This window comes from Haliotis asinina, chromosome 15 (assembly GCF_037392515.1).
Source record: "Haliotis asinina isolate JCU_RB_2024 chromosome 15, JCU_Hal_asi_v2, whole genome shotgun sequence".
Lineage (NCBI taxonomy): Eukaryota > Metazoa > Mollusca > Gastropoda > Lepetellida > Haliotidae > Haliotis > Haliotis asinina.
In genome coordinates this window covers 34018224-34033102 of record NC_090294.1, presented here as the reverse complement: position 1 = coordinate 34033102, position 14879 = coordinate 34018224, and the positions used below count along the sequence as shown (strand labels likewise).

General features: G+C 40.0%; 1 protein-coding gene across 1 annotated transcript; it reads right to left on the bottom strand.

The window, feature by feature from the left end:
- Nucleotides 1–711: 711 nt before the first annotated feature.
- LOC137266472 (uncharacterized) lies at nucleotides 712–13810 on the bottom strand. Its single transcript, XM_067801973.1, has 20 exons — nucleotides 13744–13810; nucleotides 11714–11830; nucleotides 11394–11602; nucleotides 11016–11160; nucleotides 10777–10881; nucleotides 10388–10640; nucleotides 10027–10274; nucleotides 9248–9379; nucleotides 8413–8460; nucleotides 7832–8323; nucleotides 7553–7717; nucleotides 5809–5919; nucleotides 5435–5667; nucleotides 4957–5107; nucleotides 4512–4610; nucleotides 4088–4105; nucleotides 3631–3744; nucleotides 2555–2760; nucleotides 1041–1185; nucleotides 712–830 (listed from the first exon to the last, which is right to left on the bottom strand). Exons 1-20 carry the CDS (start codon nucleotides 13808–13810, stop codon nucleotides 712–714), a joined length of 3177 nt encoding a protein of 1058 aa, XP_067658074.1.
- Between the last annotated feature and the right edge of the window lie 1069 nt (nucleotides 13811–14879).

Genomic DNA, 14879 nt, shown 5'->3' with positions numbered 1-14879 from the left:
CGACACGATTTGTGTATTTGCGAATATATGGCGTAAGGGATAACGGAGTGCTGGGATTCACACATTCACAACTGAAATGACGTCTTGGTCTTCGTCTCTAATTCATTTTCTTTCTCTCTAGATTCGCCGTTGGCAGTGTGCGTGATAATACTGGTTTCCAGTAAATGCCACCAGTCATTCGAGATGCTGATGATATCAATCACTGGTTCAGATTTAGTCATCGAACTTATTGCAGCACCAAACAAATAATAAACAATAATAATTGACTATTCAGAACATACTCCATTTCTGGAAGATGAATGACGAAATGTATAATACTAACTACTTTATATAACGTAATATATTTAATCATGTATAAGTTGATAATGCTTAGGAAATGAACATACACACAGACAATGTATTTGCCTCTGGTAAAAACGTCATTTAATCTATCAATGTAACAATTCACACACAGATATTAGATATATACATGCGCATCAAGTCAAACGCTGGCGCGTGCGTTTGTTTCCCTTGGTACAGTAGATATTTTAGACATGATATAGTGATGTTTCTAAAGTCGGAAAAGATCATTCAAAGCATGATGAATCACTTTTGAGTGAACATGCGGTTGTACCGTTACACAATCTCCAACGTCTCGCATGCAGCATGTTGATGGAGACATATAATCACGCTGACGCCGTATGTCTTTTCGGCCACCTGACCCTGAGTCGACTATGGGAACATGTTCGCGGGACGATTAAAGTAAATCCCTCTCTTGCGTCTCCCAACGATGACATCCAGGTTAGAGGGGGGACTCTTTGTGGTTGGAAGCGGGTTGTCCACTGGGCCCTCTGTTAAACAGAAGCATACCATTTAATTCAAGGTGAGAGTGCTACTTTGAATAATTGCATTTCAAAAAGACCCCAACTAACTCGAGTCAGACTAATTTGTATTTCTATGAATGTCACTCATTTCAAATTACAATCAATGGCCATCATTTTAGCACAAACATAGCATGGCGCACTAAATCTCAGATAACTGATATTGTGCAATAAACTCACGGTCAGGGTCACAGCCGATGATTTCGAACCGGAAGCATGGCTCTTTTGTCCATTTGCCTGGGACTATTCTGATGACGTCAGTCAGGAGGAAGGGGTCAAACGTGGGGGACAGACTTATGCTGGAGTTGTAGATGGCGTCAATATTCTGTAGATTTACCAATTGCAATCACCCTTCAGTCCAACGGTTTGGTAGTAAGATTAAAATAACTTTTTAATATGTACAACCCTACGATCAAGGTTTGCTGTTGGTTCCCCCAGGTTAGTGGAGAAATACTAGAAGTGAATCTAAACTTTTGATGGGTAGATATATGTAAGTCGAAGTTATGTTTATACAGGAGCATTTATAAAAGATGAGGACGAAGTACAGTCCGTTTGACTTCTTTTGAGGCACACGAGTTTCTCACTGACACAAAATGTAATAATTACACCAAAACCAAATTTTTGCAGTCACATGAAATTGACTCGCCAACTCTGATGATATTGGACACCCGATGATACTTATAACATACTTTCATTTACAACTTCCAAAATATGTACAAGGATGAATTTTGAGTTAAGGTAAATATAAAAAAAAACATTTTGGCCCACGGGCGAGATTTTTTAGATCGCTCTCATTTATCAGAATTAAGTTAAAAAGAGTTGGATTTCCTCATGATACTCTAAAAAAATACACTTTCATTCATTTACAACCTCCAAAACATGGGAAAATATGTATATTTAGTTACAGTAAATGTTTTCGCCCATTGGCAAGGTTTTTAAAAATAATCGCTCTCATTTAGCAGAAGTACGTCAAAAACGAGTTCGAATTTGTGTGATAACAGTTATAAACGTACTTTCATTCATTTACAATCTTCAAAACATGAATTCGTGGCACAATTAAGCATTCCCGCCCATTATTTTTTTCAAAGTGGAGGGGAACACTTTCTGGTAGAACAGCAAGGTAATCAAGAAGCGTGTGCTGTAGAATTTCAGTTCCACACTTTCAACACGCACACCTGGTTGTTCGATCAGCTTGTAGTACACCCTCCACCCATGTTTGTTAAACAACCTATCGATTTTATGTGACTGTGCAAAGTTTGGTTTTGTTGCATTGATTAGAGATGGTGTTAGCGAGCTATTTATCTGTCTCAAAATGAAATCCAACGCACTGGTTATACTCTGTGGATTACATATTCAACATCATTCAGGACATTTTTTTCCCCAAATAAGAAACATTTTAGACTCGGTTCACACTGACGCTGCGATTCTATCAAAAGTTGTAACGTAACATTTGCATTACAATTATTCATTTACGTTTTGAATAAATGATCACACGACAACTGAAGTGGGATGAAAAGTGATTAATATAAACTTTGTTCCCATATGACTGACAGTGTGTAAAATTTCAAGACACGATGAACACTATTAGCAAAACCATAACTTTGGACTAGTTTTATTATCCTATATGTCTCTAAACATATCAATCATGTTAGCTATGGTTATTGGTTATGTTTTCTTGGGTGGGTTACACCTACCACAGCATATGTCTCCATGGCATCCTGATAGATGTTCCTGTACTGCAGCGAGAAGGTGTTGAGGAACGAGTCTGGCACCTCCCAGTAGTTAAGGGTGTTGGGATGTTCGAACATGATCATAGCAACCAGGTATGGTTTATTAAGGTGAACTTCATAGTATGGTGCTCTGTCATCCTTATCTGGGCACCAGGCTCCTTTCGTCTCGCCTACATTGTGTTTGAAAACAAATCCTATTTGTTTTAGATATGTATTTGGAACTGAAGTCTTTTCTCTACTTGATCGTTTCAAGTGGGCAAAGTGATAAACGTGTTCTGTTTTCAGACGCAGTACTTAAGGCGAGACAGATGAAAATAGACTGCGTATTGCTTGCTTAGAATAACCACATCAGTGTGTGCAAGCTGGTACTTGGAAAAAGACATAGGAAATCATGGAAAAAATGTCATGGGTTAAATAACTATTATAAAACATCCTGTTCCCCAGTTATTTACTTTGTTTACACTGTATTTAATAAATTTCACTTTCATTGTCAAAAATAATAATTATGATGACTTGTAGTTTACTTGAATAATTACAGTCAGTTGTGGTACATGACTACATGTGGTAGTGCTGTTGCTCAGTTGATCTTATTTATGACTTTTTTTCCTGTGACTTTTCCTATACCATTGATTTTTTGTTCAAATGTGGTATAGTCTAGCTGAATACTTGTTATGACTTGTCAAATAAATGCATAGTCAATATTGACCTTTGTTGAGTTTATGACGTTTTTCTCTGACGTTTTTCCTACCTAAATCTATTACTTTCTTTCCATGACTTTTTTTCCTGTGAGTTGTTTTCCTACAACCTGCAAACGTTATCTGTCCTCACGACTACGTGAGGCGAATTGCCTCCCAAATGCACATTTATATACCACTTGCTTATGTACTGCTCTGCAACATTAGGCCGCGAACAACTTATCAGCCAAAACCTTTGTGTCATCTCTGATGTCTGCATGTTATTTTCACCGATAATTTGTCTTCAAAGCTTTTCGGAAACGGCAGACAATCAAGACTGGTATGAAGTTGACGTAATATATTTACCAAAGCAGCAGAGATATCGAGCCTTTTCTTTGCCGTTGTTGGAGGAGGAAGAGGAGGCCACTAACTGACTGTCTTTGATGGTGCCATTCCACATCCCCAGGGGTTGCAGACAGCCTGCAACAGCAGCGATACACACTACACACAGGGACGTACAAATCCCTATCAGTCAAAATCCCACCCGGACAAAGTTCCATACCACAGAAGTCCTTTGGACAAAATCCCAAATCAAAAGAACCTCCACAGGCCAAAATCCCATTTTGAACTTAATCATCCTTTCCTAACAGAGATCAGTGAGCGAAGTTTATTAGCATGTTTTGATTATCGTGATTTTCATGAATGAATTGAATGAGAGTTCCTTTGAGTTTAAACACGTTATTAGTGCGTATGTGCATATCGTCAGTAATGTTCATTTATTGGCATTATTCATATGTATCTCGAGATAAAAGAAAACACTCACCGCTGGCAGGAGGAAGATCTGAAATGAAAGAAGTGTGTGTTATTCACAAGGGTGTGAGCTTCCATATATCAAGGGGTTGTAGTGAGGATCGCTCGGATCGATGTACACATAAAAGCAGGATTTCCTGCTATACTATACTATCAGTCTAAAATTCCTGGCAGTATCATTAGAAAGGTTTTGAAATTAATCTTTTAGTAAGTATATCAAAAAGAGGCTTCAAAGTGGATATGTATTTAGATACACTAAACAGGATATCTGGAGACGCTCTACTCTGGGTTTGTATTCAGAACCACTAAACAGGGGGAAAATACATTACTGATTCTAAGTAAAGTATTTATTCAGTCAATAGCCGATGTGAACTGGTCTTTTGGACAATCACGTGAGTCATTCGAGTGAATGCACAACTCCACTCATTGATACATACGTGTATATTTACATCCAGGACCGTAGAAGGGCGGAGGACAGGCACATGTATTTTCGTAGATACATGTTCCACCATTTTCACACATCGGTTTGCACAGATCTGCACGATAGAGTGTTATCTGAGACAATGCATTGAACATGGCACGTTCATAATACTCGACATTCATGAACATATTGTTCTTTATCCACTGTTATCTGTTATATATCCCTTGTTTGCATACTCGAGATAACTGTTTGCAGTTATGTTTTATTACTCACGTGCCTTTGGTCATGTTTACTTTAGAACAGGGACGTAAGGCTAGACATTTATAGACAGCTGATGGTCGACTTCGTGAGATTCAATGTGGTAAGAAAGTTAACAAAAGTGCACTCTAAATTTGTAAATACTGGATACTGTTCTTTTGTCTAGACATTTGATTTAACTGTTACGTTGAAATGTTTCTCACATTGTGGTTCACATCCAAACAGTTCGAACCTGAAGCAAGGCTCATTCTTGAAGTCAGCTACAGATATGCGAACCCTCTCTGTGATGAGACCGATAATCTCAGTGATGGTGGAGACAACTGTCACTGCGTTTCCGCGCACACCCAGCATGTACTAAAGTAACCAAAAACACACATTTACTTCATGAAGTGTCGGAACCGTTGCCAGTTTACACTAACTTAGCTGTGCACCCTGAAATGCTATAATCACACCCCATCTTGTTTCCTAGCAGGCAATATTTATGTCAGTAGTTGGGGATTTGTGGCTGCAATTTCTTGTCACGTGAAACGGATGGAATTAACTAATAGAAGCATAATAAATATGTGTACGTATCTCATTTGTAACGGAATCTATTTCAACTATTACTTATGAGCTTTGAAATACATATGACGAAAATTGGCAGAGAAAATGGTGCACATATGATGAGCAGTATCAACTCACGATTGGCCCAGCCTGTGTACCATACGTTGTGAGATTACTTCCTCCGAAGGGCACATACTTGAAGGTGTAGTTTGTCATGTACTCCCTGACCGCGGAGGGATATATAGGGTCCGTCCCCTCTGGTGGCAAGATTTCGATAGCCTTCACCCCGTAGGGCTTATCAAATGTAACCTCCAGATACTGAGCAGTAGGCGGCAAATTAGGATCTGGACACCATCCTCCCACCGTTGGTCCTGAAAACTGCCTGCGTTTACTTTGCACTCCACTTGGTAACAGGATATTTGTCATACTGTCTTAACATATTTATATTGTATTTATTTCACTAATATGTTGGAGTCGGTTAGCTAGTTAACGTAATAAGGTATATTCCGTACCTGCACAACAGTCGGATTTAGCCATACCAGGGGTCTTTCCTGGGCCGTTTGATGAGGACACGACGTGAATGTCCTTGATGATGCCAGTCTGCCACAAAGGTGTTTGGCACTCTGAAACACAAGTATCTCGACTTGAATACAAACTCCTTCCTGTCACCTATCCAAGTTCCCATAACATAATATATACTACAAACAAAACATATGTGAACACTCTAAAATGTGAAAGTCACATATTAAGTTTTACGCCGCACTCAGCCATACCGCAGCTATATGGCGGCGGTCTGTGAATAATCGAGTCTGGACCAGACATTCCAGTGATCAACAGCATGAGCACAAATCTGCGCAACTTGGAACCAATGACATGTGCCAACCAAGTAAGCGAGTCTGACCATCCGATCCCGTTAGTCGCCTCATACGACAAGCAGAGTCGCCCTTTATGGAAAGCATTGGTTACTGAAGGCCTATTCTACCCAAGACCGTCACGGATCCATTTTCTGTAGAGTATAAATGACCTTACCACGTGTGAGTTCATATATGACTATCACATTTTAGGGTGTTCCCATACTTCACACCACCATTACCATGCTTACATCACCCAACAACACCGATCCATTCACAGATGCCACAATTAACCAGTCTAAGTAAACTGAGCCTCAGTACTTTTCGTTACACTCCACTACTGAGTCTAACAAAACCTTATGGGAGGTCGCGTCAGGTAACCTTTGAGACTGACCATTCAGTAAACAGCTTACCAAATCGCGAAAGTGGACATTTGAACTTTTTATCTCGAAAAGGTTCGTACCCGAACGATTCCGAATGCTAATTAGCGTACGATCGCTTTCGGGTGATGCACACGGCGTACATACAACCATGACAACGATGAGTAAACCGCTGAAAATGGTGTTTTTGGCAATATTCAAGGATGTCATCTTGTGGGAATATTAGCTAATGGTAACCATGTCAACAGAAACCCCAAAGCGTATATACTGCAGGTCAAATAATTGTGTTATATGCGGATTTTTATTTGTGGAGAGATACGTGTCAGTGACCTGAATGTTTGGAAAGTCCCCCCGATCCCTGAATAGTAGCCGTTGTCTGATTGGTTAAATCTATGTAACCGTCTCGCGTTTGATTGGACGGTCATTGGTCGCTCAAAGGTTAGCTGACGCGACCTTCTGCTAGGTCTTGTTACACTCAATGGTGGAGTGTAACGAAATACACTGAGACTAAGTTTACTTGGACTGCACAATTAACATGTTTACATCACCCAACTACCCCCATTGATCAACATGCTTACATCATCCTACAGCCCGTCTCCATCCACAGATGCCTCCATTGACCTGCTTACCTCACCCGACAACCCTTGCCCATTCACAGATGCCACCATTAACCTGCTTACATCACCCAACAACCCCTGTCCATTCACAGATATCACCATTAACCTGTTTACATCACCCGACAACCCCTGTCCATTCACAGATGCCACCATTAACCTGCTTACATCACCCAACTACCCATTTCCATTATCTGACTACACAATCACGATACATACTCCTTCAAGCAGCTTGATTCAGTCCACTGCCATGTTCCTTAAACTGTTTACCCCGTTAAACTATCTCATTCCACCAACTGCATGTTTATTCCCCTAGCCAAGTTTCCTGAATAAAACATAAACCCATTTTAAAGTCCAGAAAACAATCCCATCCTTGCATTGATATGCTAAACCGGTGTCGATATGACTTACTTATTTCAGTCGTCGGCAAGGTGGTGGTAGTTGTAGTTGTAGTTTCAGTAGTTGTCGGAGGTTCTGTAGTGAACTTTTCAGTGGTCATTTCTTCGGTTGTGCTGATCTCTTCCATAGGTGTTGTCGGTTCTTCAGTTGTAATTTCTTCAAGCATCGTGGTTACATCTGTAATATGCTCAGGCTATACTAAACGCCCTCTGACGCTTGACATATGACAGTTTTGAAAATGAATTTGTAAGAAGAAAATACAAAATATTTACATAAACACTACAACGATACCTGTGAGCTTGTATGTCGCAGCCTTTGTTGTGTCAGGTTCAGCCTCCGTTGTTATCTGTATTTCTTCTGTTGTTGTTTCAACATCATCTGTCGTTGTTTCAGCTTCTTGTGGCGTTGTATCAACTTCTTCTGTGGTTGTTTCAGCTTCCGTAGTTAATTCAACTTTTTCTGTCGTTGTTTCAGCTTCCGTAGTTGATTCAACGTCTTCTGTCGTTGTTTCAGCTTCAGTCGTTAAATCAACTTCTTCTGTCGTTATTTGAACATAGTCTGTCGTTGTTTCAGCTACCGTTATTAATTCAACTTCTTCTGTCGTTGTTTCAGCGTCTGTCGTTAATTCAAAGTCCTCTGTCGTTGTTTCATGTTCCTGTGTCCTTGTTTCAGGTTCTTCTGTCGTTGTTTCAGCTTCTGTCGTTGTATCAACCTCAGCTGTAGTTACGACTTCTGTTGTTGTTATCTGCCGGGTTGATGTCGGAGGTTTCATGCACTCCATTACTGTTCAAAAATGATACAACAAAAAATGATTACAAGTCCCAAAATTGAACTTTGGAACAATACATAATCTAAACATTAGACTTCCTCACCTGAAGGAGGGGGAAAACACGGTGTAGAGTTCGTCAGATCTCCCGCATCTGAAACACAATAGCTTATGTAGGTTGTATGAGGCAAGTGAAATAGATCATAACGTGTGTAAATGCTTAAGCACTATAATTGGTACTTTACCGAGAAATTGGACCAATCGCTTGGTCTCTTAAACCCGTGAACCATGCATTATATAGCTATCTGATGTGGGAGCCGTACCGTATTTGTTCTTATCATAAGGGTACACAAAGTCTTTGGTACAGACCGCCAGCTATTCGACTTCCATTTTAGTGAAAGCCTTCAGTGGTTGTGTGTTGTATGGCTGATTTTGTGTGCTGGCGATTGGGTGTCTGACTCTGAGAGTGTGGGTTCGAATCTCCGATGGACCTCAACCCAACAAAGGTACTAGAATCGGTACTTTACAGAGTGAGTAATCCCAAACCTGTATGGTAAACTCCGCCTAGCAATTCTCACATATCAGGAAACAATATTTTGACACATAGCCATTTTGAGACACGACACCTTGACAATCGAGACATGACCAGTGTTTTCCACAGCAAAAACTCATTTAACTCTAGAAGGAGGTTAGTTCCTTTTAGGACAGTTTCGCCATACACGTTGTCAGATCCACAAGAGTTCACTTTGAGAATCAGCAAACACAATGTTGCACAATTCTGATTTGCAATCACAATACCAAATACACTTTGGCCTCAGTGTGGAGGAAATGCTGTTAGTCATTCTGTGTCTCAGCATTGCGGTAATAACGTGTACTCGATATGTACGCGTGTGCGTGTCTATGTGTCTGTGTACTGAACTCCGCTTCCTTCACTTGCTTACAGTTATAATAAATGGTTCCGTTCACGTCCTCGTGTCGAAGTGGTGCAAACACAAGGTTCTTCACCCACAGTGTGTTGGGGGCAGTTGTCACTTGGGTAGAACATCCCACTACCAACGTCTCAGATTCAGTTGCTGAGGAAAAATGATACTGACAGTAACAGGGCGTGTTGACTCTATATTGTTTCTAAAGCACATTTGTTGGCTACGGTACGTGTGGCATGTTTATAAAAAAACCATATGAAAATCAACTATTGTATTGTCAATCTTTATACTCCATTTGTTCTGTTACGCGATGACTCGTGCTAGGATATTTTTCATCAGGCCCCTTTATAACGTCAGGAATTGAGACAAAGTATTGGTTTATACAGTTGACAAATAGATGTATTTATTTCATTATAAAGCATTGTCATATCTTGGAAATGCACACTACTTTTACAATCATATTTACGAGAGATATTAGGTATATGATGCCTGGATAATTCTTTCAGGTATTTGTTTGTCTCTTGTATCACGAAGTCCTGAGAATTGCTCTCAAGCGGATATCAAGCACAGTTTAATTAAGTTTCTATGGCAATCGGAATAACATTGGGCAACGAACTACCATTTCTCACGATTCGATACAACAGTGAGGCAGCCAGCGTTCGTAGCTCCGTTAAACTGTTGAACATGAATAATACAAATAAACAGAAACAGAATAAAATAACTGCGAAATAACTGTGAATGAACTGGTACCATAATACCATCTGTTTCCTCAATAAAGCGGGATCTATCGGTATCACCTGTTGGGTCTGCAGTAGAGTATTGAAACACGTAGCCAGCTGGGAGACCATTCACATGGAGGGACAATCCGAAGTTGGGCGTCCACGAAATCTCGAACCAATACCATATGTTTGGTTGAGGATTGAACTGCTTCACCAAACGCCACGATCTCTTGGACATGGTCACTGAAACTATGAGCTTCTGGCTCTGGTAGTAGAAAGCTATACCGCTATGCGACCCCAGCTCACCTCCAGTTGTCAAGAAATACCTGGAAAGACAATATAATACAATGCCATGCTGTGCAATACAATGTAACCCCATGTACGACTCCTGAGTATCGCCTCACGAAACACTCAGAGTTATTATGGAAACATCACTTACTTCGGATCTACAATCGTGTCTTGTTTGACTGTCACGCTGACAGTGAATCCCGAGGAGCAGCTGTCCAGATCTGTTAAACATATCTCGTCAAGTGGCATTTGTACGCAACCGCCGTTGTGTAGCTGAAGAATTGGGCTACACCCCTCTTCCAGCATCGCGTCTCCTTTGATAACCTTGAAGTCAGAAGGCATCCCAGTCACCGTCTCGTTAACCACCTCAGTAAAGTTGTACATTGTCACAGGCACACACGGCTCTGGAACAAGTGACAAGTGACAGTGGTGATAATAAATAGTGTCGTCGATGTAAATTTTGTATACAAGTAGACAGAGTCCCATTGCAAGGGTGGATTGTGATACAGTCTAGCAGAATAATGAAAGGTAAAGCATTACTGCTGTATTGACACTTCTCTCCAACCAAGGTTGGCTGTGGACAGTAGCAGAGGTCTGACCCAGCGCAGACGCCATCGTTCAAACAGTATGGATCTGGGCACAGATCTGAAAAGATAAAAATAACTGGAAACTGAATATATAAATTATATAAATGCAAAACACGTTGCATATTTGTTAACAACCACATGTTCAAGCTGTTTGTTCGTTGTACAGTACATTCACACGTTACAACTGCTCACCTGTGATGTCACAGCCGATTATCTCCATCCTGAAGCAGGGTGATTCCTCCCAAAGGGTTGGTGTCAGTTTGATAGTGTTGGTGACAATAGCGGGATCAAAGTTGATGGTGTACGACAGGGTCGCATTGAATGCTGACTTGATATTCTGATTTAAACAAGACAATATCGCTATTCTAGCTAGCCGAAGTTAGTTTTTGTTAAATTTAATAAAACCTTATTAATTCATATGTTTTACAAAAGCGCACGATACATGACAGCCTCTCATGTCATAACTGTCAAAAATACAATTAGATCAGATCAAATTCTTCAGGAATCCTTGAATCACTCTCAAAAGCTTCCATAGATCGCCATATGGTTCATTTCAGGGAGTACACCTACCTCTTTGAATAGTATGTAGCTCTCGTCTCCAAAATAGGGAAGAAACTCCATGTTAAACTTGGTCATGAAGGCTTTTGGTATCATTGGTGGGATGCCCATGGCTGGCAGCTGGAATGTGATCTGGGACACAGACTTTACCTTCGGAAGGTGTATCTCGACCCAGGGATTTTTATCAACCACGGCGGGACACCATGCAGACTGACTTACGTCTGTTAGTATAAGAAGAGACAATGCCATAATGAAAGGCATATCGGATGGAAGATTTTACATTATTTGTCCTTGAAGTAATAAACTCACCATTACATTCTTATTACACTTACTTTCAAATGAGCCAAACCGCATCTTTCCCTTCTCGTGATTTGGTAATTCTGAGGAAACCAGGATCCCAGAGTCTGGAATTTCACCAGATGCCATTCCAAGTGTTTTGTTGCATATTTCTGAAACAGACACGCACAGGAGGTGTATAGTTTGTAGCACTTGTAGTGAGCATCCAGCTAGATATGTATATATGAACGTCACAGTTGCTTCAAAAATATCCTCTATTACCGATTGGCCCTTTGGGAGATAAGCCATGACGATTTCCTCAACATCCACGGAAACGGACGCCCTTACCTTTCCACGTTTCCATCATTGGAAAATCTCTCTGTCTTTGATAGGAGTTATGTAAACTGTCCCCCATTGATATTATGCTTACAATAACATCAACCTCTCGGCCATCCAAGTGTGCTCTGGGTCACCCCTTATGTTCTTGATGCCGCATTGGCACATAACCTTTGAATGAATGACGAATGTAGCAGCTCATGACATTCCACTGTTACTGAAATCAGGTCAGAAATCCAACCGACCAAATGATATTCCACTTATGTACATGTACGGGTACTCTAGAGAGTGTTGAGTCTCGGGTTCATCACTTCAAGTCCAAACATTTGAAATAGTGGAAGCATCACCACTACCACAGCAAACATTAAATCTGACCTTTCAGTAGAACGAGCTGATCTGGTTTGCAGCGTGACATTACTGATTGGATTACGATAAGTGTATTTATTATATAGCATACAGAAGGTCCGAATGGGACAATTGTTATTTTATATACAGAGTGTGGGATACATGCCTGAGTCATTGTATATTGCTGGCCCTTGTAGATCAAGTGGGCGTATCGTAGAATGTCAGGTTTAAACATACCAGGCTAATACCTAGCCCACTGTCAGCATATATATCTGTTACTCTACTCTGATAATACACACATACCCAAGCATCAAATCTGATAGAGAAAATTTAAGAGATCGATGAACTTATAGTAAAGATAAGGTCTGCTGGTCTGGCGTCCCTCGCTATCTTACACGTGACAGAAAACGTGCCCTCCTGTCGATATCTCACGGACTGGGTCAGGGAATGGAGAGTAACCACAAACACATCCCACAGTAGCATTTGAAAATGACTAAACATATTAAAACTAAAATTTATATATTTTGGAAAATAAATCGTATGTTGATTTATTAATGTCTTTTTTCAGATTCATTAAGTCAACATATCTATTTACATTGCGCAATCTTCATTACCCAGTTTTGGAAATACAGTGGATTGTGCTCTTTTTGTAACGAATTTAAAGACCATACAACGCTCTTTGTAAGAAAATGTTGAGGCAGCTGGAGTAGAGGTTTGTTAAGACTGTATCATGAAAGTATCATGACAGGGGTGAAAATGATGTCTCAAAAAATTACCCATGCAAGTATTGTCGCCTACATGCTGTAGGGAAATAAGGAAGATCCTTGCAAATTATTTTCAACTTCAGCAAGATGGCATGTACAGCTTGACGTAAATCTGTTTATAACGGAATAACTGAACGAAGTAGTGATTCCAAAATCGTTTTATTCTGATGGTCACTTGGTGAAATAGGCATCTAGTGACAACAAGGTGATCCGTCCTAACACCGGAATGTAGTTGGCTTAATTTAGCGAGACATGGATAAGGTACGTGTCTCAGCATGTGTGGCGAGACTCAACAAGTGGATGGAATCGTAGTGAGTGTTTCTATGGTATTCCGCTACACTAAAATCATGTACATACCCGAAACTATTAAATGACACGACTTTTCGTGTTATATCAAGGGGTTTGTCTCCACTTTGTGTGAACAGCGGATCAATACACTTATCCTCTATGATAAGAATAACGTGAACCAATCCAACTGTAAATATAAAGTACGAGCATTCGTTGTCTTTTGCCGAAGTGAAATCAAAAAATATATTTAAGTTGAAATGTGGGGTCCACTGTTTACGTACTTTCTTTTGTATGTTTTGTTGTGGTTGTTTTCACCATGTGATTGAAACACCAAAGACTGAAACAAGACTTACTCTGCAGGCAGGAGACGAGGGAGAGTGACAACAGCAGTACCAACAGCACAGGGCGCGGCGATTTCATTCCGGTCTTCTTCAATGTGCAATAATGGCAATTATTTCACATACATGGAGGTTTATGTAATTGTAGTGAACATAAATATAAATCCTACAAAGTTGCAGTACGACTATACATATATACATATAACAGTGACTTTTACCTTCCCGGAGGGTGTGGTGTGTGTGTGTGTGTGTGTGTGTGTGTGTGTGTGTGTGTGTGTGTGTGTGTGTGTTTGTGTGTGTGTGTGTGTGTGTGTTTAGCCAGGTAAATGCTGTGAATTTTCATACCTGTTTAGAATATATATAGCTGTACTGCAACTGCAACTCTAAAATACCTATACCTACCTGTAATACCTATTCCTATTTTTCTTTCATTTTGTATGCATAATAGATACAGTGAGCTAAATCGTTTGTGCCTTCACTTATGTTTTGTTTAAAAGATATCGTTAAACGACATCAACTTGCCAATTCTTAGGCAAACATCTACCCCGAAGTTCTTTATAAGCTGGACATTTCAACAAAAAAGTGATATCCATCTTCTAAGTCTATTTTACATACAAGACAATTTCTTTGAGATACATCAATATTTTGCCACCTTCCTACGTTATTCTTTAAACGTACGACACCAGTGCTGAATTTGACCAACACTTGTGTATTCCAAATTCGCAGACAGATATTCAAAGACGGAAATGCTGTCGGGGGTGGAGTTGTAATGTAAATTATTCACGCTCTGGGTTTTACGAGATTACGTCATCTTGAAAACAACTGTGACGAATCCATACGGGTCAAATTATTTATCGTACAAAAGCCGTTAGTGTTATGTGTCACTTACAGACCACAATACCAGGGGTTAGAATACTGGAGTCGGATTGATAATAGCATTGAGACTGCATTAGATATCTCGGATAAAGTTACCGTTGTTGGCGATCTCAATGCAAACCTTTTGTCGAATAATAACACGTATCTACATGATCTAATTACCGGGCAAAATCTGAAAAATGTTATTAAAGAACCAGCGAGAGTAACTAAAACAACCAGTACACTGCTTCATCCCATTATTATATCTGAAGATGTTGATGTTTTAGACAGTAGTG